Source organism: Sminthopsis crassicaudata, chromosome 5 (genome assembly GCF_048593235.1).
Source record: "Sminthopsis crassicaudata isolate SCR6 chromosome 5, ASM4859323v1, whole genome shotgun sequence".
Lineage (NCBI taxonomy): Eukaryota > Metazoa > Chordata > Mammalia > Dasyuromorphia > Dasyuridae > Sminthopsis > Sminthopsis crassicaudata.
In genome coordinates this window covers 102,660,685-102,685,526 of record NC_133621.1, presented here as the reverse complement: position 1 = coordinate 102,685,526, position 24,842 = coordinate 102,660,685, and the positions used below count along the sequence as shown (strand labels likewise).

The 24,842-nt window shown below is 35.8% G+C and overlaps 1 protein-coding gene across 1 annotated transcript in view; it reads right to left on the bottom strand.

The window, feature by feature from the left end:
- Positions 1 to 24,842, bottom strand: part of HIPK2 (homeodomain interacting protein kinase 2) — a 258,705-nt gene that overhangs the window by 159,084 nt on the left and 74,779 nt on the right. The window contains 1 exon segment of the mRNA XM_074267771.1: positions 19,513 to 20,596. Coding sequence (XP_074123872.1) covers positions 19,513 to 20,596 — 1,084 coding nt within the window.

Here is a 24,842-nt window from a genome sequence, read left to right as displayed (position 1 = left end):
CTCTATATCTGCCTCTTCTACAAAACACAGATAATGCCTGACTTTAATATTTCATAGGATTGTTCTAAAAATTAAAAAAAATATACATGATAGACTGATGATGAGTGAAGCAAGCAGAATCAGGAAAACACTGTACACATCAACAAAACTGTATGATGATCAACTATGATAGATTTGGCTCTTCTAAATAATTCAGTAATCCAAAGCAATTCCAAAAAACTTAAGATGGAAAATGCCATCCATATCCAGAGAAAGAACTATGGAGATTGAATGAAGATCAAAGCATACCATTTTCATCTTTTTTTTTTCTTTGTGTTTTTTTCATTTTTGTTTTGATTTTTCTTTCCCAATGTGACTCAAATGGAAATATTTAAAAAATAAATGTACATATATAACCTAAAAATATAAAAATATATCTGAAAGAACTTTGGAAATTGTCAAGTCATATACAAATGTAATATAGTATGGATATTTTTATTATTAGACCTAAATGTCCATCCAACTTGCGTGTCACCCACTCTTCCTTAAATAGGAACCCCTTGTATATATATATACAAATATATACAAATTTGTATATATATATATATATATATATACAAAAATTATATATATAATTTTTATTTCCAAAGGTAAGCTTTCCCCATACCCTTAATATCAGCTTTTTCCCCCTCAATTTCTTATCATACAATCAGTTTTAAAGCTGGAAGGGACCTCAGAAACCATCGAATCCACCAAATCTCATATTATGGATAAGAAAACTGAGGGCCAGAAGTTAACTGGCTTGCTTCAAGGCACACAAGTAAGTCAGATTCTAGATCTCATTCCTGAGTCTGTACTCTCTACCTACAATATGCTTCCTCCTATATTACATAGGCCCTTCTTTTCAAAGTCCTGTTTTTTTGGTTGTTTTTTGTTTATTATCTACCTTCTGCCAATAGAGAATTCCTTCTATGTAAATTATGTCACCAAAACAGATCAATCCCAGAGTTGCCTTAGACACACAGAAATTAGATTTAACCAGGCTTACATAGATAGTGTCATAGACAGGATTTCCTGTCTTCCTGACTCCAAGCTTAGCATCCTATCCACGATATATCACAGTATCCTTCTCTTCCTTTAAGCTTAGGTCAATTTAATGATTTTTACTAATTCCCTTGCTATTTTCTCCCCAAGAGAGTTTCCAGCAAATGTCATGAGTACATAAATTGTTCTATCTTCTTAAAGAGACTGTAAATTCTTTAAAGGAATTCTGTTCTAAGAATTCTGATATTTCTTTTATATTTTCCCCATAACTCTTAGTATAGTCTTCCCTAATGGTTGCCTTGGGCTATGTCTAGAAGTTCCCTTTTCTCTCTCTCTTTTTTTTTTTTTTGGGGGGGGGGTAAGGGGACAAACATAGAAGCAAGAATCAAAATAGCCAATGAATAAAGAAGTAAAAAGGATAAATTCAACTAGTTCCATGAATTGATAAGAGAGGACAGGGTGAGAGATCAGTTAGTCAATTAAGAAACGCCACATATACTCTATTATATCAGGCCCAAGGGGATTACAAAGAAATATGAGATAAACTCTAAAAATCTGGAGATAGCAATTAAGATGTATACAGATTAAAATAACTTAGAAAAGGGCAGTATATAATCACTAAGGTGATTTGTAAAGATAAATGTAAAACTTCAAAGAAGGGATGCTTTTCTGTTTTATAGGGAATAATGTTTCATCCTCTTCCCCCCCCTCCCAATCTCCCTTTCATAAAGTTAACAGCACTTGAGATGAGTTTTAATGGGTGGATGGGAACAGTAGGTCAGAGGACAAGAGAATTGTGGTGAATAGGACAGAAAAAAACAAAGGCCTGAAGGTAGGAAAACATATGGCAAGTATGAATAATTAGCAGTTCAATTTGGAAGATAGAATTTGAAAATTCATGTAGAGAAGCGATTCTTAACACTTTTTGTGTCATGGCAATTTACTGAAGTTTGTGGTCCCCTTTTTGGAATCATGTTTTTAAATTAATAAAATAAATATAGGATTACAAAGGAGTTTTCAAAATATTTTAGAAATAAGTTCATAACACCCTAAGTTAAGAACTCATGACATAGGAGAATAATTAAAGATAATTCTGGAAAGAAGAGACTGACTGGGAGGGTTTTTTAAGAATTCTTCTTAAGAAATTTGGACTTTAGGTCATCTGCATATCTAGTTGCAATCAGAGAAGCAAGAGAAAAAGGTCCAAATGCCATGGAAAACTTTTGAGTTCTCTACACTGAGAAAGCTCCCTCTGCATCAAAGAAATTACAAACTCAAGGACAATTTCCATTTAACACCCTTTTTCTAACCAATATAAAGCATTTGACACTTCAGAGCAGTCCCAGAGAAAGATCTTTGTGTGATATGACATAATATGCAAGAGTAGGTTGGCAATAGGACTCAAACTGCTATGTGTTTTGTCTTTCCTACATTAAACAGGTTTTCTACATACTGTCTTCTCACTGTGACAGGTTTCATCAGTAGTAATAATAATTATTATTATTTGTAAGCTAACAAACTTAAAAGGAAGCTTGGTATTGGAAGAAATATTTGCATACCATAGGCCCTGCTCTTTCTTTTAAGAAGACAAGTGAAATGTGCTTATGATCAAGGAGGTAAGAGGAAGCATGCCAAACAAGTGGCTAAAGCTATATATATATCCTGGTGATTGTAAATTATACTCCAAGTTTTTAGCTAGACATGCATCTTCATGCGGAATCAAGCCCAGAGGTACTCCTAGAAATACACCTACTGTGATGTAGATAATATACATCAAATCCTTCCAAGACATTTAGCTCATTTAAAGGAAATGAAAAGGTGAGCTGGCATTCTGGGGAGATAAGTATATATATATATATATATATATATATATATATATATATATATATATACCTTTTTGTGTAAAATAAGTTTTTTTCCAAGCATACAAAATATCATAAGTAAACTTTGTTATGGTGATGAGCTAGTTTTAGGTTAATTATTATTAATGGTTTTCAATGGACAAAGATTTCAGACACCTGAATGCGTACACCATTGACCTAAATACACAAGAACAAAGAGTTATAATACTACAGGCAAAGCTTTTTTGCAAAGTTAAGTATGATTTGCAAATTTCCATAAAATTATTCTTCCTGAATTTTCAAATGACAGTGTTTCAGGGGAAACAATTTGTCATAGGTCACTAGTTTTATTTTTGGACAACTAATCCTATGACTTGTAAATGAAACAGCATATCAAATAAATAATATCTACATGCTATAAATCTATTTAGGCTATTCTTTCCCCTGCTGTATCTAAACATGATTGTTCTTGTATGGATATCCTGATAATGGAAATTTAAAATATTCCCTTCACATAAAATAAAAAGTAACCAGGTGAAAAAAATAATTAAGGTACGGTCTATATGATAAGAACAACTCACTTACATGTCTTTGGCAAATAAAGCCTTTCTTTCTCCCATCTTACTTCATTTAAAACTTAAGACTTGAAATAATAACAGTTAGCATTTATATAGGGCTTTAAAAATATTATCTCATTTTAGCCTCCCAACAATTCTGGGTGGGGAGTGCTGTTAATTGATATAGATGTTTCTTCTAAGGATGCATACTGAAATGTGTATGTTCCCATCTGTTCTATACACTCTTGTCCATGTCCTCCCACAAATTCACTACAAGGGGTCCAACCAACATGCCATGACTTTCACAAGTATAAAAAATGTTTCAACTTCTCACTTAGGAAATGTTAGGTCATTTCACATTTTAGGTGGGAAAACCACAGTGACATATTTGGCTCACTGAAATTTCACAAGGTAAATTCTCCAGATAAATTGGGAAGTCAATTGATTAAGAGCTCTATTTATAAGTTTCTGGGTTTGCCCTATAGTGTCTCTGTATTAATAAAACAATGCTCTTTGCTAAAGAGTTAATTTTTTTTGGCTGACATTAATATGTGTGTGTATTTAACTGTATGTATTTTTAAGAGTATATTGCCAGTGCTACAATAACAAACCTCATACTCTTTGTATACTATCCTGGTGCAATAAATAAGAAGCTTTCTTGGATTTTATAAGTGAATAACCTTGAATTTTTATATCACCTCATCAAACATTAAGGTTCTGCTCTATTTTAAATTGATAGAAAGAAAAAGTGATATTAGAAATCCTATAACAGTTTTATTCAACATAAGAGGAACCATAGTTTCAAAACCCAGGGCATATAAATTTACATGCCCTTGCTGGACTTAATACAAAACTACTCCATCCTAGGAAACTTTGTCCATAATAGAATAACGTTTGTCCTGGAATAACATAGAAATAATGGACAATTAAAAAGACAATGTAAGCTTTTGTATGTGTGTGACATTGTAGGTAAAGCTGAAAAAGATACAAAGTAATGCAGTACTTAGATGCTGTATCTGTATATCTAGTATCATGTACCTGTTGTACAAGACTAAAGAGAGGAAAAGTAACAAAATGAAAGACATAGAAAGTATGCTGTAATAGAAGAAGTTCATGACCCATCTCTCTATCCATCTTACCTCTTACCTCATCTCCCTTTCAAAGTACAGTTTCCACTGACACTCCTATCTACCACTTTCACCTTCTAGCTCAGGTTCCTATAAACACACTCAAGTACACATATACACCTGCACCCATTCACTAACATCTTCCATCTCAAGTTCGATTCTTGGAATAAACATACTACCAACCTGCAGGCAAGTAAATTAAAGGAAAAAGGTTGAAACATGATTACACCCTGACCTTTAGCTATTAACTAGGATTACAGTTCCCAATACAGCAGCTATCAGAACATAATTCTTAAGTCAGGGCTGCACAAGAGCCAGTGGCCTCTTGGTCATTCTGATGAAAAGCCTCCACTCTGAATTGCAATCCTTGTATGGAATGATGAAGGTAGATACCAGTGTTTTCTATCAACAGCTTTCCAAACTACATCCACATTCCTACTTACTCTGGAGGAAAAAATCCAAGAGACCTAGTTAGCAGGCCAGCAATAATTATACTTTTTCTCCTTTACTATACCTCAATCTCTCTTTCTCCAGCACTTCATAAGCCATCTTTCAAGTGCCAATAGGAAATAGAGGAAAAATGGTTCCCAGAGCTCCCATCCAAGTAGTGGATGAGAAAGAGTTTAATGGTTGGCTGTCTCTCAGATATACCTCTGTTCTCTGAATAAAAAAAAATCTCTGGGTCCATGAAAGATAAGAGGAGAGGATAGATAGTTTCTACTTTTCCTAGAGCAAAAATTCTTGAGCCTTTTTTTTTTTTAGTGCATAAAATGATATTCATGGAATTACAGAGGAAAACAATTTTATTGGAATACAGTTATCAAAAAAAAAAAAAAATTAAGTGTATAAATCCTAAGTTAAGAATGCAGGCTGAGAACTTTGGGCCAAAATAAACATGTATACCAAAGAATGAGGTTGGGAAGGGAAGAGAAAGAATGAAAGAGGCAGAGACAGACACAAAATGAAATTGTGAGGGATTTTGTCTTTACAAAGTCCATTCCAGTGATTTAGTACCTTGTAAGAATCCTAACATCTCCCCCTTTCTTTTGATTTAGAACATAGGGTGGTCATGACCTTCCTGACTTCTCAAGGTGAGGACCCCAAAAAAGAAGGTGATCACACTTTCCCTGACTGCTCAAAGAAGTGAAAACATCATAAAAAGGAGGTGGTCACATCTGACTTCTCAGGGAGATGAAAACATCAAAGGAAATGGGAAATCAAATCAGATTAGTGGGTTTCTGAAGGGGCTCACTTGAAACAGGTATACATAAATCCATCAATATGGGAAGTATCACACATAATTACATAAATTACTTAAGTACATAGCAATATAACACAGGCTAGAAGTGATATAACAAATAACATGATCAAATAATCATAAATTGAGAATTTATACATGTCCATACATCCTAGAAATAGTTCAAAAGGAATCCATTGTCCATTAGTTCATGTGCCAGGAATCCAGCAATTCCTGCAAGCTTTGAAGTCCTGCAATAGTCTCATCTTGTGTTAGGGAAGGGGTCCTCAAATTATGGCCTGCGGACCAGATGCAGCCCACTGAGGATGTTTATGCGGCCCACCAGGTTATGGCAAAATCAGACTGGAAGTGACGTTCGACCTAAACTTGCATTAGCAATGCACACTTCTGTCACTGGGCTGAGGTGGAGGAGACAGAGTGTGAGGTGCTCCAACAGTCTGAGGGACAGTGAACTGGCCCCCTATTTAAAAAGTTTGAGGACCACTGTGTTAGGGAATCCAATGATCCCTGCTGGTTTTCAGTCCTGCAACAGTCTTTATCATTAGCCATGCTCTTTCAGTGTCAGATGTTTCTTAGATCTCCTTTATTTTGAGGTTTTTCTCTTTTCTGTCTCTCTCTGATGGACAAGGCAAATTCCTTCTCCATCTGAAGAGATACATGAAAACCTTCTCTCCCAGGCAGTTAACATATCTAATTTCCTTCTATTTACCACTTTCTAATTCTCTCCTCCTCATCTGGCAATTACATTGGAGCTGTTTGCACTGGACACTGTCCTGTTGGTTTAAAAGGCCTGTATTCTCCCCAATCACAATTCACTTCTGCTATATGATTGCTTTTCTGTTGTTGATCATATCAGAGTCCTGACCTTCTAAACACTCTGTGGGGGTAACCTCAGATGCCATCATGCCCCACTGTATTTTGATTGAGTTCTTGGAGCTGGGCTCCACCTCTCATTTCTCTGGGTCCATCTACATCCAGAGGCCCAGTGGAAGCCCTTGTGGCATTTTGGAAATGGGGTTTTAGGTCTTCTCTCAGCTTGTCTTCTCACTCTATCTCCATATCTACACTGAGCTCTTAGATGTCCAACTTTTCCACATTGAAAACATCAACTAGTTTCTCTAGAAGTCCTTCGCCATGAGAGACCCTCTCTTTCCATGTTCATCATAGTCTGGGTGTAATAAGCATTTGTGCCCACTGTATCACAGTGTCTTATGATCTCCTCTAAAGGAGCATCTTTGTGTAGGCCCCAGATAATTCTTCTGCAGATTTCACTGACGTTTTCCATAGCCAGATATCTGGCCATTATTTCTGTAGCTGCATTTTCTCCAATGGTTCTTGTTACAGCTGTTTGCAGATGTCCCACAAAATCCGCAAAAGGTTCGTTGGGACCTTGCTCCATTTTTGTGAAGGCTTCCTCTCCCTCCAGGAGGGACCCCAAACTTTTACTGAAGCCTTAGAAATTTGCTCATACACTGCTCTGGGATAATTCATCTGTTCTGAATTCTCTCCATACTGACCTTCACCAGCTAGTTGGTCAAAAGTTATTTGTGTGTTAACTCCTGTTTGCCTATTGCATCTGACTTGAATCCTACATAATTTGTGATATTCTGAAAGCCACAATAAGTTTTGTCCAGGTTCTAAACATGTCCTTGCTATGGATTTCCAGTCATTAGGGGTTAGGATTTTATAAGCCAAATTATCTAGTAACATTTTAACATAAGATGATGTAGCCCCATAAAGAGTACAACCTTTTTTCAAATCCTTAATTTTATCCAAATCAAAAGGAGTATATCTCCTCCTTTTTTGACCTGAAGAGTCAAGCTCTTCAATCACAGGGTATGCATCTATAAAATCTCCTTTATTTTTTGCTTTAACCAATGCTTTTTCTAATCTTGTCATAGGCTGCTTAATAGGTGGTTTTGATTGTGTTACTGCCTCTCCCCCTCCTCCTTCTCCCTCCATCCACGAAGAGTTTAATTGAGGGAGGTAAGTCAAGGGCTTGGAAATTATCTAATTTCTCCTTCTGTGAATTCTTATTTGATTCTTCATCTTTTTCACCTAGTTTAGTTGGCATGTCCCCTTCCTGCTCTTTCTTCCTTTTCCTTATTCTATAACTTATATAATTTCCTAAAGCCAGTTGTATTAAATTGTATGTACTAAGTTTGTCTTTGGAAATTGAGTCAGGTCCATTTTTGTTATAGTATTGACAAAGTTACTCTCCTACTAATTTCCATTCCTCCAGATCCAATTCTTTTTCCATAGAGAACCAAGGAGATATGTACTACACAGTTTCTAAAAGTTCAGTGATCTGCTCCAAAATTATAATCAATCCTTGGCTTTTCATAACCTTGGCAATGCTCTCTAAACATTTTCCTTGAACAGAAGGCTGTTTTCTAAAAATTTGCCCCATTTTGCTGAAATTCTACTTTAGCTCTTTAACAAAGTTTCCTTGTTGTACTCACACAAATTTCTGGGTCAGAGAGACTTTTCCACTGAATCAGGATCAGAGGCTTTTCCACTGAAATCAGGATTGTGGCTGTCCCTGTTCGGGCGCCAAAATATAATGTTCTCATCTCTAAATTATAATCCTTCTCTGGGAGCAGATCTCTTGGGAAGCCTTGGCTTCAGTTCAGTTTCAATAATCACCTCAAATGCAGCCAGGAGTTAAAGTCCAAATCCTTTATTGTCTCTTCCAAATCTTATCTCTTTCACTTGGGGCTCAACTAGTTTTCTAGATGCCTTCCTCTCTCCTTGGTTCCCAAGAGCTCTTGCTGCTAGTCCTTTGTCTCTGCCAGCTTCAGCCTCTCATCTTCCCAATGTCTCCATCCAGCACAAAGATGGAAGTGGTAATGAATCTTGACTCTGAATCTCCCGAAGTCCTCCTTGACCCTGAGAGTTTCTTGCTTATATGCTGCCCACTGAGCACACACCAATCATTTCATCACTAGGAAACCATTATTTGTTGTAGGATTAAATCAATGCTAAAATTAGATAATTATATCCATTCCAGTGACTTAGCACCTTGTAAGAATCTTAACATACAACAAGGTTTTCTAATCCAAACCACACTTTTTTCATGATGCCTCTTCTCTACTATTTACTTGTCTCTCCCTTCTATCAACCTAGAGCCCCTGATGCTCCTATCATCTACCCACTCAGTAAAATACCCTTTAGTTTGCTGGCACTCTTTTGGTCTCATATATACCTATGAATTTCTGTGACCAAAAATAAAATGAGTGCCATTTGAAAAACATTTGAATGCCAGGTAGTTACAATTTGGTCTGCTCCCATTGTTATGCTGCTAAATTTTAGTGACCTGATCTCCAGAATTAAAAATAATGTATACACAATTTACATTATTGGCATTATCTTCATCACTTTCCTAATTTCTAGTCTATCAACAAGACAATAAATCAAGCCCTGACTTATAGTGTTTCTTAATTTCCAAAGTATATATGCTCCAAAGTATATAAATTTTTAATGAAAATTTAACTATCCACTGGGAAATGAATGTAAACTGTTATTTTTACCTTCTGAATCCAATTCTTCCTGTGCAACAAAAAATTCGGTTCTACACACATATATTGTATCTAGAATATACTGTAATATATTTAACATATATAAGACTGCTTGCCATCTGGGGGAGGGGGTTGGGGGAGGAAGGGAAAAAATCTGAATAGAAGTAAGTGCAAGGGATAATGTTGTAAAAAATTACCCATGCATATGTACTGTCAAAAAATGTTATAATTATAAAATAAAATAAAAATTTAAAAAAAAAAAAAAAATTTAACTATCAGTCCAGTATGGACTGGCTCTAGTGCGCCTGTATTCCTGAACCTGACCACAAGTTGGAAGAAGATTCCCTCCAAAAAAAGGCATGTGTCCATAGGTCCGGAAGTTCTAGCACCTTCTTGAGTTAATGATTTAAGTTTTTAGGAACGTAATCTGGGTATAGAACAGAAATGCAAATGGCATTCTACTTGAAAGAGAATATCAAGGCATCTCCTGGTACATGTCTCTCCTGTTACTAATTAGGTGCTTTCTGATTAGTTCACAGAATCTGTGGGTATGCTTCTAAAGCTACAATAAAGTTTTGTAGATATACATATATTCAGTACAAATGTAAGCGTATACATATGTATCTGTGTACTTAAGTTTGTATAACTGTATAGGGGTATATTTCTATGAGGTAATGTATATATTTGTTTCTATGTGTAAGTAGATAGAACAATGTATGAATCTATATATGTTTCTGTTTATACATGCTTTCATTTGCTAGGATCAGTGAGATTTTTTTGTGGGAGTGTACTTGAATATATTTATAAAGATACACATACTCAAAGACCCACACTGACAGCTTTCCGCTTTGATTACTTTTTCCTATGAAATTTTTCATTTAGACTTCTTTCATCTTGTAGCTCTGGGCCCTGGAGACATGTAATGCAGAATCTCAGATAACCTAACAACATAATGCCCAGATTACACTTTTATTTACTTATTTATATTTATTTATTTATTGCTTCTACCCAGCAAAGTAATTGCAAGCCTAAAAGCTCTCACATATTTATAACTTCTGCCATCTCCCCAGGAGTCTGAAGCTGTCAGTGGGTGGAATATTTCATTTAATAAGCCTTTTCTGAAGGGTAAACCAGCCACTCTTTTTCTGCCTCCATCAGGAGTAAAAACCAACTCTTACAATGCTACGACTGTCAAAGCTCCCTTCAAAGCCATACCTAATTACCCCTTAATAACCATTTACAGATCTTTAATCCATGAATATCTAAAATCCTTCATGACTCTATTTGTATTTTTAGCCTTTTAGCAGTCTTTTTTATCTAAGATGCTTCTGCTCTAGCATAAGAACTCTATAGAATTCTAGTCTGGGTTGGTCACTTTAATTGGTTAGAATTTGGTGCTAATGAAATGAAGCTCAACTTATATAAAATAAAACTATTCTGAGGCCAGTAGTCTTATAATTTCATGCTCTTAAATTCAGAGAACTCAATGAAAAGGAAAGGAAAAAAAAGGAGATGAAAGAAGAGTAGTAGTAGGATTGAGGTAACCGGGAAAGAGAGTATGTATCCAGGTATACTGAATAAGAATGTTTTCACACCAGGAGAAGGTAAATAAATTTCTGGAATTGGGGAAACAGGAGGTACAAATGTGCTAGTCCCAGATACCAGTTGATAGGAGCCACTATAGGCCCAGTGTTTGCATAGATGGTGGGATCATTTCCACAAAGCCATTTTACAGTAAAGGAAACTGAGGCCCAGGGAAATTAAGTGGGTTATCCAAGGTCAACAAGAATTCTACAAAGTACAGATGAAGAAAGAGTTCATTCCAGGCATGGGAGATGATGGGAGAGCCATAAATATTTAGGGCCTTTCAAGCCAGCTCCAAACAAGTAGTCTCAGTTTTCCAAACTGAGGTACAGAGAGAAAGCCAACTTGTTTAGACTACAACATGCAGGAAGGATGTAAGAGTGAAGTAAAATAAAGTTAGAATGATAGGTTGGAACCAAATTGCAAAGACAAAAAGGAGTTTATATTTTGTCTTAAGAGGCAATAGGGAGTCCCTGGAATTTATTGAGTAGGAGAGTGTGTGTCAGATTTAAGCTTGAGCAAAATAAGAAGGCTGTACTGGAAGGAGCAAGTAGGTCAGGTGAGAAAGATGATGAGACTTTCAACTAAGGGATGGAGTAAAGGGATAGATAGATGCTAGAGAAATAGCAATATTGGACAACTAATAAATGAGGTAAGGAGGAATGAGAGCTTGAGGATAACATGAAACCCAAGAAGAAACTAGATTCCTGGAAGAATATTAGTGCTCCCTACAGAAACAGAGAAGAGTTTAGGAAGAAAGATATTAAGTTCTGATTTAGATCTGTTGAGTTTGACATGTTTATAGAACATCCAAATTGAGAGATCCAATAAGCAGTGCATGATGTAGTATTGAAATTCTAAAGAATAACTATGGCTAGATTTCTACAGGCACTAATGTCAGTTAAATGAGTGTCCTCTATCCTAAGCCAAATGAAAATGTAAAATTTATAGATTTGTGAAGTGACTGGAAATACCCATTGTCACTGAGACTAAGAGCAGAGCTTGAATATTGTCTATCATCTTTTAAGCTAAAAATAAAATATCTAAGATGTGTGTTCCAGAAAGCTGTAGAATGTGTATAACAGGAACCTGAGTATCAGTGTGATCTCTTGGGCCAATTCAATATCTGAATTTTCTCTAGAGTAAGGAATCTCTCAAAGAAAGAGAACAATTCCAGAATATTATATGATGCATGAAATTCAATATTCGGAGAAGGGGAATAGATTGAATCTTTCCTATTTTATCAGAAGCAATTTACTTCATTAGTAGAATAAAGGCTATGGTATCTGTGGCCTGGGTTCCTAATGTGACAATTTTATGTGTGGTCTTATGCTTCCCCAACTTAGATATTATTGCAGGATGTATGCCTGCCATGACAAGTACTTATCAAACAAGACAGCTTTGGCCTTCGAGTACACCATTGTTGGGAACTTAGCTTGTTATAATATACTGTTATACTGTAATATACAGGTGGTACTAGTAACTACTGGCTGTTGTAAACTATATAGTCACATGTTTGCCATCATTATTACTCCAAGCTTGATTTAACTTTTGGGATAAAAGTAGGTGCTGAAGAGATTTCAATAAGGCCATTTTATACTGGCCCTCATTTCACAAAATTAAGTCAATACAGACTACCTAGTATGCTTTGTTCTTTGTTTTTTTTTTTTAAACCATACTTGCTATGCCCCTATGAGTATGGAATCCTATTTCTTATCCTTCCTCCCACCCCCATCATTTGGGGCAAAAGGGAGGTGGGACAGTCTAAGCTGGGGAAATGGCAGCTTAATAGGAAAAACCAGGAACTGTCCTTAGATCCAAATGAAGAGTTAAGCACTGGAAACAGTAACATGTAAAAGCCTGAGTTAAATTTTACTTCCCAGCCTTGAAATGAACCAGAAGTTCCAAGAGAGGGCAGGAAGGAGACAGCATTCCATGCTTGGAAGATAGCCTGTGCTGAAAGCATAGATATGGGATAGAAAAATTTATGGACAAATTAAAGCAAAGTAATGTACTTTGCTTGATCCTAGATGGCAAAAATAGAAACATAAGTAAAAGGCAACAGGCTTGATACAAGGAAAAACTTCCTCACAATTAGAGCCATCTAATTCTTTGGAGGCTGAATGAACATGTAGTGATAATTCTATAGAATGGAAGTATTGGAATAAATCCTCTAAAGACTGGTACAATTCATAAATTCAGTGATTCTATGACTCTATGGTATACCATGATAGCTGATATGATATATGATATGGTATACCATATTATGATATAGCATGATAGCTGTCTTCCAAATGAACAATCAGATTTATTCTACATGCTTAAAGAATAACATTTCAGAAAGCAGTGAGCCAGATTTCAGCTTTATATTAAGGAAGAACATTAAAACATTCAAAAAACTGAATCAGCTATTTGGAGGGAGTAGGGGGAGAGATAATTATTTTCCTCCTTCAATGGAGATAATTCAATCAGAGGTGGGTCACTTTTGGGGAAATGTTATCAAGAGGATTTTACAATGATGTGTAGAATGGATGCTTTCTCTGATTCTTTGCCTTATGTCTGCAGGGGCATTCCTCACAAATGCAATGAAATACTGAACAAGAACCCTTAACTTCTCTGCTTGGCTGAAGGTGTTCGTCTTAAAGCTGCTAAGATAAGTAAAGAATTCCCTGGAAGCAACTACATAATCAAACTCCTGTATGCCTTTGTATGAGATGATTCAAATAGAAGGAAAATCCTATATGAAAACACATACACATGTATGCATATGAAGAATACATATTCTTTTGCACCATATTATCATAACGCCTTTTTGGTTTAAACTCAAATTAGTTTTTTTCATCTCTGCTACCTTGCATTCTTAAATTGTGAGGCCTAAGCTAGGATCTCAAGAAACAATGACTTATTGGACAATGACACATAATTTAGAAAGGTTTGTTATCTCTGGAAATATACAGAAAGAGGTCTCTGAGATCTTAACCCAAAGTAATTAACAGTTCCCACTGAAATGTTAAACTTGCAAAGTCATCCCACAGCACATGCCAGATCCCCAATTCTCATCCTTTTCCACTCTTCCTTCTTTATTTCCTCAATCAATTGTAAGGCTCAAGAATTTAAAAGTATAATTAGGTAATGGAACATTAGATAACACCTAGTCTCCTCACCAATTAAAATACTAGCAAGTCCAAAGTGAGATCAAGCAAGAAAAAAGTGATAACTCCAAAAAACACCCTCTTACTTTATTTATAAAAGTCTAGGAATCAGGCCATTATATTTTCTGCTGTCATAACAGTGGCTACTCCATGGATGGCTGCTTTTAGGCCTCCCCCAAAACTTTTTTTTCTGGGTTGTTTAATGAGGATTTATAAAGAATGTTTCACAGAGCTAGATAAGAATGTTTATTTTCATCTCTAATAATCTATCTTGTGATGTTTCAGCACAATATATAATATAAACTTTGATATAAACCTATAATCCAGCTGCTAAGGGAATGGGTGCAGAGGTAGGCTGCTTCCAACCCAGAACATGACAAGTTTTAATTAAGTATTAAGTTTGAATACTTAGTTGCCACTCAATTTGGAATGGATTAAATTTCCACATTCTTTGAGGGTAGCAATTTATTTTTCATCTTTGTATCACCTACACATAGAAAGCACTTAATAAATGTTTGATTGAGTATAATATTCTTTCTTTGTTTCTTGTGGCAAAGAATAGTAGACTTCAAAATGGGAGTTCTGGCTTGACCTCAAAAGGGAGGGTGTTCAATCAATCAGAAGGGGAAAACATAGCTATTTCTTACCTGAATTACCTATTTGATCTTCCTACTTCAAGCCTCTCATCATTTTAATCCATCCTCCATAGAGCTTCTAAAGGGACTTTTCTGACTCACATGTCAACCATGTTCCTTCCCTATACAGTAAACTCTAGTGGCTCCTAATTGACTGTAGGACCAAATATTTACTTATTTGCTTCATTCTTTTGTGTCTGTGTGTGTGTCTGTGTGTGTGTGTGTGTGTGTGTGTGTGTGTAAGTTTTATAATGTACATAATTTCTAATATAATAGTACAAGATATTTTTATAAATAAATAAATGTATACTGGGGATGAAGACATGGTTTTGTTTGTTTATTTTTTTACTAATTAAGTGAATGACCAAAAAGGTCTAAGACTACTGGTATAGAGAAAAACTAGAAGGTCTTTAAAAAGAATATGTCAAAGAAAAAAATGAATTTGTCTTTTTCTCCATTTCTCAAATCCCTCCCATGTTTTATCTTATCTCTTGTTTTATTTATGGAGAGATTCAGGCTGGCTCCCCTCTTTGCCAGGCCTGCTCAACTCCCAACCACCACTCTTCTGCTTATAAGAGAGAGGTTCTGAAACTGTTATAATTGTAGCTACGAAAGAAACTATGGAAACATAGACTTTAATTCCTGGTGAAACTATGATGCTAAACCATGGATCAAGTAGATTAAGGTACCAAATTATATTTAGGTATTCATGTCTTTAAATTTTATTCTAAGTTGTATCATCCCTTAAATATGGTATTCTTTAGTTTTGCTGCCACTCTTTAAAGCTTACTGATTTTTGCTTTGTTTTGTTTAAAAGGATAACTGAATGGAAAAGAGCATTAATTTCTTTTTCAATTAATAATATTTGACTATATAAATAAAGTTTGACTATATGAACAAAAATGGTCATAACCAAGACATTACTATTACTGTTCACCTTCTGACAGTGTACCTTGATTACAAGCAAAACAATCAAAAGGAATTAACAGCTTTTTGAGTGCTGAATTTACAATCTAAAAATAAAACAATAACATTAAGAACATACTTGTAGCTAACGTGAGCCTCAGGCTTTCACTCTCTTAAGAGTGCTAACCCACTGATAATACATAGTACATCTTATTTTCAAGCAAGTGTCAAGATAGCTTCAAAATGGAAGCCATATATTTGTACTGTAGTGACTATTTCCTAGATATCCTAAGTCATACTGTTCTCTATTCCTACTCTTCCCAGCACATATCCTACACAATGTTCTCTCCTTTCAGTCTATTCCAATGTACTGTAACATCATTTCTATTTTTGTCTTTCACTTCCCTAGCTCCTTTCACTGAGGGAGCCCCCTCTTTATCCTTCCATGTTTTTGTCACTTCTTTTCTCTCACATTTCCCTGTTATTGGGAAACTTGGTGTCTTCTAAACACTGCATTTCTTCATTGCCTTCTTCTTAGTTTAGCCTCGCTGTTTCTTATTTCCTTACTCCCTAAAGGGAAACTGGCCTCTTTCTAGGCCCTGATGTCCCTGTCAGGCCACTGAGAAACCACCACCCTTCTACTCCTCCTTCATCTGAAATAACACAGAAACTCCAACCGTCTACCAGGTAATTTTCCCCCCTAGACGTTAAAAGTAGACATCTTCACTTCAACATACTCAAAATGGAAATAAATTTTTTTAATCAAATCCTTCCCTTTTTCTAACTTCTCTATTATTTTTGAGGATACAATCATCCTCAATTTCCTGCTCTCAACACTCCATCCCACTCCATAGCCAAAATAATGACCCAATCTGTTGATTTTATCTTTGTAACATCTCTCCCATATTTCCCTTTTGCTTTTCTGACACTGCTACCACCTTGGTACAGGCCCTCACCCTCTCACATCTGCAAGATCAAAGTAGCCTACTAGTAGGTTCTCTTGCCACAAAGTCTCATCCCATGCTAGTCCATCTTCCACTTTATCAAAGTAGGTCTGACTATGTATCCAAGAAATTCTCTGGCATGCAAAGCCTTTCATAACCTGGTTCCTTCTTACACTTTATGCCCCTTTATACCCCTATCCTCTTGTACACTAAGATCCAATCCCATTGACTTCACTTCTATTCTTCATCAAAACACTCTCATCTCCCGGCTTTGGGTATTTACTGTCTCCCCACTTCCACCTACAGTGCTCTCCTGCCTCCTCTGCATCTCTGGGGTTCCTTGGCTTCCAGCCAAAATCCACCCCCCTTCCTTCCTCATTAATATCACTTCATGCTAATGCCTTCCCTCTGCTGAATACTTCCCATTTATGCTGGATAGAACTTATTTGTCCATGGCTATTTGTATGTTGTTTCTCCTTTTTATCCATGAGCTCCAAGAGAGCAGAGAGCTCTTTGTCTTTCTTTGTATCTTCTGTGCTGAGCATAGTTGTGGAATATAGTAGGTGCTTAAAAATGTTTATCAACTGACTGAACAGAAACACTTTTGAGGCTCTCAATTACAGAACCAAACACATTATTGTTCTCAATGATCCCAGTCCACATCTTTTCCATTTTATCTCCCAATTAGTGACATTTCCTTTATTTGTTAACATTTATCAAATAAATGTAGTCTTTTCATTTGTTAAGTTACTAACTCAACTATTTCCATATTACCCAGACTATACTAAAATTAAATAAGCTTGAGCTCCCATTCATTACGGACTTCACAGTCAATCCCTTTAATTTTGGTTGATAAAATTCCTCAAAACCTAGCCCTTCCTCTGTGCCCAGACCTCAATTAAGGATATATCTACACAATACCTGTTCTGAAGACTTCAGAATTTTGTTGAAGAATTTCATGAACTACATTAATAAAACCCATTACAAATTCATACTATTTATTTATACCTGTCCTTCCAAGATGGTTTGGTTATACTTCCTCAACCTTCTTCCATTTCCCAGGCTAATCTCAACAGAGGATCCCATCTTTTTTTTACTGAGTTTAAATCTATCTGATATGATCTCCCTCCATTTATTTTGCTTTCTACTTAAAAGTACTAGATATAAGATCTGTTTCTTCTGTTAGTGAAAACAAAGCATCTCTAATGTATTTGGTTTATGTAACCATTTTGTTAATAATGTAAAATATGTCTTTGAGGACTGGCTTGCCAGTTCCTTTGGACCTCAGTAGCTGTACTCTCTATACGTCAAGATAGTGTGAGCCTCCTTATCTAGCTTCCTTTTTGCTTGAAAATGTTAGCTAGGGTCTATTCTTCAGCTTCTCTCATTTGATGAAGAGATCTGTTTTCCTCCTTTCCAAAATTAAATTCTTTGCTTAAAGTTTTGTTTTCTTCTTTCCCATTCCATCCAGATTTTTGTTTCCTTAATTATCCTCTTTCTAGCATTTTCAATATTTCACTGTCCATGGGCATCTTTTCAGCTTCCTTCAAGTGTACCCAGATCTAGATCATCTTAAAACACATACATACTCTCTATATGTTCATCCCCTGCTAGCCACTGTCTTATTTCTGATTCCTGATCTGTATCTTTCCCTCTATTTTCTTTCCCACCAGCTCTCTGAAATTTCATTCCATCCCTACAATTCTATCAAAATTATACTTTCAAAAGTCACCAATGTCATGGTAATCAACATACCAGAATTTTTTTTTTCCCCTTGGTGAATCTCATTTTTCTTGACTTTTTCATAATTAACTATCCATCTATCTTCCTACAACATACTATTATTCTAGTCCTTCTTTTTGACTATTCCTACTCTTTCTTTTACAGAGTTCTCTCAAAGCTTCTCTTTATTTTCTCCACTTATTCACTTTTATATTTTCAACTCTTATCTTTATGTGGAAATTTATAGCTCCAGTATTATCCTCTGACCTGAGCTCTAGTATCACCAGATGTCTACTAGACATTTCAAATGTAAAAGATTAAATATATTCCTTGATAAAACAACTAGTCTGTTCTGATTTTGTTTCTATTAATAATATGGCCATTCTCCCAGTTACCTAAGATGAAACTTTAAGAAGTAGCTGATACCTTCCCCTTCTTAATATAACTACTCAATTCTTTTTTGGTTTCAAATAGTACCTCTGCCATATTCCTTCTTTTCCATTCCCTCTGCCACTACTTATAATCCAGGCTCTCTTTAGCTCACTCTTCGATTACTATAACAACACTTATTAGCTGTATGACCTTAGACAAGATGCTTAATTTCTATTTGCCTCAATTTCCTCATATAGCATAATAATAGCACCTCTCTCTCAGAGTGGTTGAGATTATATCTGGTAAGCTCTTGGCCCAGTGCCTCCTGCACAGGAGGTACTAGATAGATGTTAGCTATTATTATTAGCTACCTGATTGGAATCCCTGACTTTAGCTCTCCCTGCTCTAATCCATTTTGTACATTACTATCAAATTTATTTATTCCTGAAATACATCACTTTCATCATGTCATTTTCTTCTGTAAAAATGGCTTAGGCTATTCCAGACTCTCCTTTCCACTCATTTCCCATTATTCACCAACCCAAACTTTCCCTTTCCATCTTAAACTGATCTATTCATTATCTCCTAAGTATACTTGCCATCTTTGTGATTCTGCCTCTCCACTGCCTCCAATTACAGTACAGCCCTCACTGTCTACCTTTTTTAATGCTAACTGACTCTGAGGAGCCAATGTAAGACAAAACTCTTCATCCACAAAGATCTCTCTTTCCTCTGAAAGCCTGTAACACTTGGTGTCTATACATTTATTTGACATTCACAATAAATGGACTTTTAAGTGCATCTAGATTGTGACCTGATCATTACAGGTACTTCAATAAACAAACTTTCCTTGGCTATTTGTTTTTTTCTTACCTGTAATATCTGGACTGAAGGTAGGTAGAACACACAGCCTTTGACACGTGGCTAGCTGAACCAAAATCGATGACCTTAACCCTGTATGGCTGTCTGGATGGATCAACCAGCATAATGTTCTCTGGCTTGAGGTCTGCATGGATGAGACCCAAGCTCTTTAATTTCATTAGGGCTGTGGCTACCTGCTGGAGGACAGGGCGGATGTATTTGAGGGGCAAGGGACTAAACTTGTTCTGCTTCAGGAAGTCATAGAGGTTCTGTTCTAACATTTCAAAGACCAAGCAGGTATGGTTTTTATGTTGGAAGCACTCATAAGCTCGGACAAAGTTGTAGTCATCTGCACTTTCAGTACTCAACCGGGCCAGAATACTCACTTCAATCTGACCTTGCCGAGCGTAAGATGGATGGTTCTTCAGGATTTTGATAGCAACAATTTCATTGGTGCCACGTTTCCAGCACTTGACCACTTGTCCAAATGTCCCTCGTCCAAGGAACTCTAAGACCTCATATGTGTTAGTCATGGAGCAGAGAACCTCATGCTGGACTAGCTGATAATCACCTTCACTGTTGGAGCCACTATTTTTGGAGGTGGCAGTAGATGTGGTGGCAGTGGCTACAGTGGCCCCACTTGCATTATTCTGAATCATGGGTGGGTGTTCTTCAATGATTTGCACACTACTTGTATTTTCAATCTCCTCACTCTTACGCTTGAGTCCACATTTTTGGTAGGTGTCAAGAAGGCTCACAGTGCTTCGACGCATCAGGTTATGTGGTCCACCAAGGGCTTGCCCAGAGACAGAAGTGCTATTTGCAGATGTTACTACGATGTGCCCAGTGCTTCCTGGAAAAATGATGGTCTGTTCGTAAGGTAGGCTGGGATTGGGGATTTGCAGGGAGGTGCTGACGGTAGTGGCGGCTGGTTGTGAGGGTTGAACGTTTTTGCTCTGGCTGTAGACTTTACTGTGTGTGCCGTACCCGGTCATATCCCAGTTGGAACTTGGTTCCACTTTAAGTTTCTTCACACTACAGAAGGCACTTGATTGAAGGGTGTGAGGGGAGAAAACTTGCACATGTGAGGCCATACCTAAAAGAAACATGAGAAGAAATTATGAAAGCTATTTATATCTGCTGTACCACAAGTAATTTTAAGTAAACCACCTTACTTTTAGTGGTTTGAATCATATGAAACATCTTTCACCACTGATAAAAATAAGGAACTTATGGCTTTTATCTGCTCTCACCAAAAGAACTAAGAAATCGTAAGAGGGGCTAAATCATAAAGGGAGCTGCCAGGACATGAATATAGAAGAAAGTGAATAAATCAGTGTTTAATTTTCTTCCACTAAAGTTTTACTCCAATGCTTCATGATATCATGAAAGTAACCCTTAGGTTCTCCAAGACTTTTCCAATAAAGTACATGTTTTAAAATGTGCTAATAGAGTGTCTCTTCAGTTTGTCACAAATGAAAACCCTCATCATTAAGTCAGTCTCACAGTTGCAAAGTGAGATTAGGAATGTGGGGTTATAACTAACAGGTTAAATTGTTTTTAGAAAAAATGGCTCTGATTAGGCCACGTTAATATACAACCCCCAAATTAATACTTTTTAATTGCATATTTTTTCTCTTCTATATAGAATTTAAGAGAATTCTATGGTCAGTGAGGTCAGCTGTATAGTAGATCTGATTTAGTAATTAAGGTTGCCACAAATAACTAGATTAACTCCTTTCTTCCTTCTTCCTTGTATTTCAAGAATACAATCCTGACCTCTGCTGACTAACTTTTCGTCATCATAAAACTGTTATTAACATACTAATAAATTTTTACCCAAAAAGGACTAACAAGAAAATATCAACTACCAACCTAAATTTTCATATATATATATATATATATATATATATATATATATATATATATATATATAAATCTCTTATGAAATTAGTCTACAAAGTTCATAACTGAGAACATTTCAAATAAAGATACTAGATGGGAAAGAGGCAGCATGGTATAGTGCCAATCAATCAACTAACATTTTATGAAGTGCCTACTGGGTGTTTGCCAGTCACTGTACTAAGCAATGGAGATATAAAGAAAGACAAAAACCAGGGGAGGCAAGATGTAAACAATTGTGTACAAACAAGATAAATTCAGGATAAATTGGGAATAATCTCAGAGGAATGGCATTAAAAATAAGGAGACTTAAAATAAAGTTTCACATAATATAAGAAACCTATCAGAGACCAATGAAAGACTGCATAACTTGGAGGCTGAGATGAAGAAAAAGAGCATTCCAAGTATGGAGAAAAGTTGGCAGATGGAATGTCCTTTGCAAGGAGGACAGTGTCATTGCATCACCAAGTGTGCAAAGGGAAGAAAGGTGTAGAAAAACAGGAATGGTTAGAAAAGGCCAGCTTATGAAGATCTTTGGATGCCAAAGAGAAGATTGTATCTTTGGTTTCAGAGATACTAGGAAACCACTAGAGTTTACTGAAAAAGGGATTGATAGGGTCTGACTTGCATTTCTTTAAGATCAGTTTGATAGCTGGATAGAAGATGGACTGAAATGGAGGGAGACCTGAGGCAGAGAGACCAACTATCAGGCTATTGCAACCAAGTTGCACTGTCAGAAGATAGATGTATAGGAGAGTGAGGAGTCAAGGATGAGTCTTAATTTGTGAGCCTTGGTGAGTGGAGAATAGTGCTACCTTCATAGTAATAGAGAAGTTAGGAAGAGGGAAAAATGTGGGGAATAAAGATAACAAATTCACTTTTGTACATGTTGAATTTTAAATCTCTGAAAGACAATCAAAGATGTGAGATTATTGTTCAGGTGAAAAATGAGGACTGAACAAGTAAATCTGCATAGAGATTTTAATGAACATATGGGACCCAATGATAGAGAGAAAGAAGGGCTCAGGACAGAATCTTAGGGAATATCCACTATTAGCAGGCATGATGAAAATGAAGATTTAGCTAAGGAGGAAAAGAAGGAAGAGTCAGACAGGTAGAAGGAAAACTAAGAGAAAACCTAGAAAAAGGAAGAGTACCAAGAAGAAGCTGATCAATGGTACCAAACACTGTAGAGAGGTAAAGAAGGGGAGGATGGAGAAAAGGCCATTGGGTTTGGCAACTAAGAAATCTCATGGACAAAAAATTGGTCTTAGAGGCAGGAAGACCCAAGTTCAAGTCTTAAATCTGAGAGAGGCAGACTGTAGGAATCACATAATCTTTTAGGACCACAAGTAGCTCAGTATTGGTTAAAACAGTCATAGGAACAACTGGATGGCAGCAGGAAAGAAAAGTTATACTTACACCAAAATAAACTCCAAAAGAATATATGACTTAAATAGAAAAAGGTTGCATAACAAATTAGAGAAATATGGGAAAATCATCTAATTGATCTGTTGAGAAGAAAAAATTATGACCAAACAAGAAATACAGAAGATAATGAATGGAAAATAAAATGTGACTCCACAAAACAAAAGTTTTTACAAAAGCAAATAATAATAATAATAGGTGACATTTATAGAGTGCTTTAAGGTTTGCAAAGTATTTAACCTCATTTTATTCTCACAACAATTCTAGAATGTAGACATTATTATTCCCATTTTGAAAATAAGAAAACTGAGACAGTCTGGGGTCACATTTGAACTGATTAATCCTGACTCTTGATTCAACACTACTCAATGTACCACTTAGTTTTAAGAATTAATTGTTAAGTTAAGAATAAAAAGATTATAATTAACTGGGGAAAACATTCTTTGCAGCAGGTTTCTCTAATAAGGGTCTTATTTCCAAAGAACAATTCAGATTTATAAGAATAAGAACCATTGCTCTATTGACAAATGATCAAGATCTATGAACAGTCGGTTGTCTAGGCAAAAAACTCAGGTTACTAATAGCTATATTTTAAAATATATATTTAATTATTTAGCTATATTTTCTAAATCACTACTAATTAGGGAAATGCAAAGATGACAAAAAGAGAAAATGACAAATGTTGGAAGAGTCATGGGGAAAATAGGTGCATTAATGCACCATTGGTGGGCCTATGAATGCATAATCAGTCATACAATAATTTATAATTATTCATTAAAAAGTTAATAAAAGTGCATATTCTTTAACCCAGCTATACAAATGCTGCAGGTCCTACACTCAAAAAAGAACAAAGAAAGAGGAAAGGTCTTATATATGCACAAAAACATTTTTAGTAGTTCTTTTTGTGATGGCAAAAACCTGAAAAACTAAACAGATGCCCATCAATTGAGGAATGGCTGAATAAATTATGAATGTGATGGAATATTGTTGTGCTTGAAGAAATGAGGGAATAAAATTATTTCAAAGAGACACTGAAAGAATGATAAGAAATGATATAGAGTAAATAAAGCAAACTCACAAGAATTTATAATATCAATATTATTTGTTCTAAGAAACTTTTTTTCTTTTGTCTTTTTTTCTCCCAATGTAGTAGGAAGGGAGAAGAAGAGAAAACAGCTTGCTATTAATTTAAAAAAAAAAAAATAGTGGGTGATAGGAGCTTTACAAATGTAGAATGTTACATGAACTTTCAAATTTGTTGGTTTTGTTACAAAAAACCTCTCATGGAGTAGGGCAATATGTAAATGTTTGTAAAATGAAAACAAAATATAGCAATGAAACTAAAAACAAACAAAAAAATCAACCTCTAAGTTGCAGAGCAGCAGGTGCTGATCTGAATTCCTCATCAAGAGCTCCCAAATGAATGAATCAAATCAAATTCTCCCTCCCAAATTAAATGGAATAAAAAAGGCTTTTTTTTAAAAGGATTGAACAAGAGGACAGGAACAAGGTTGGACTGCTTTTAGGAAAATCAAGTTCTCTCTAATACTTTCCAAACTTCTCTTAAAAGTGAAGGATAACTTACTGATGATAATCTTACCCAGAATGAGGCCTCCAAAGGCCACCATTTCCAAACCATGTCCCTAGAACTCCTGCTATCCCTCCCACTTCCAGCTCCTTTCTAAGAATGCTAGTTCCTTGTGAACAAGATCTAATTTGCTTGTGGATATTTGTACCTCCAAGACTTAGTGACTGGCACATAAATGCTTATTAAATGTTTGTGTCTATCTATTTATCTATCTTCAACCTACGTACCATGTATATAGTATTTTAAAAGTTGCAAAGTACTTTACATGTTATCTCATTTTATCCTTATAACTATCATGAAAGGAAATGAGATAACTTCAGCAAAGAGAGGTGAGGTGACTTGCTAGGAGTCATACAACCAGACTGGAGCCCAGAAAGTTTTCTCTTTCCATCTTTTAGTCACCCTTTTTCCCTTTGCTTCTCCT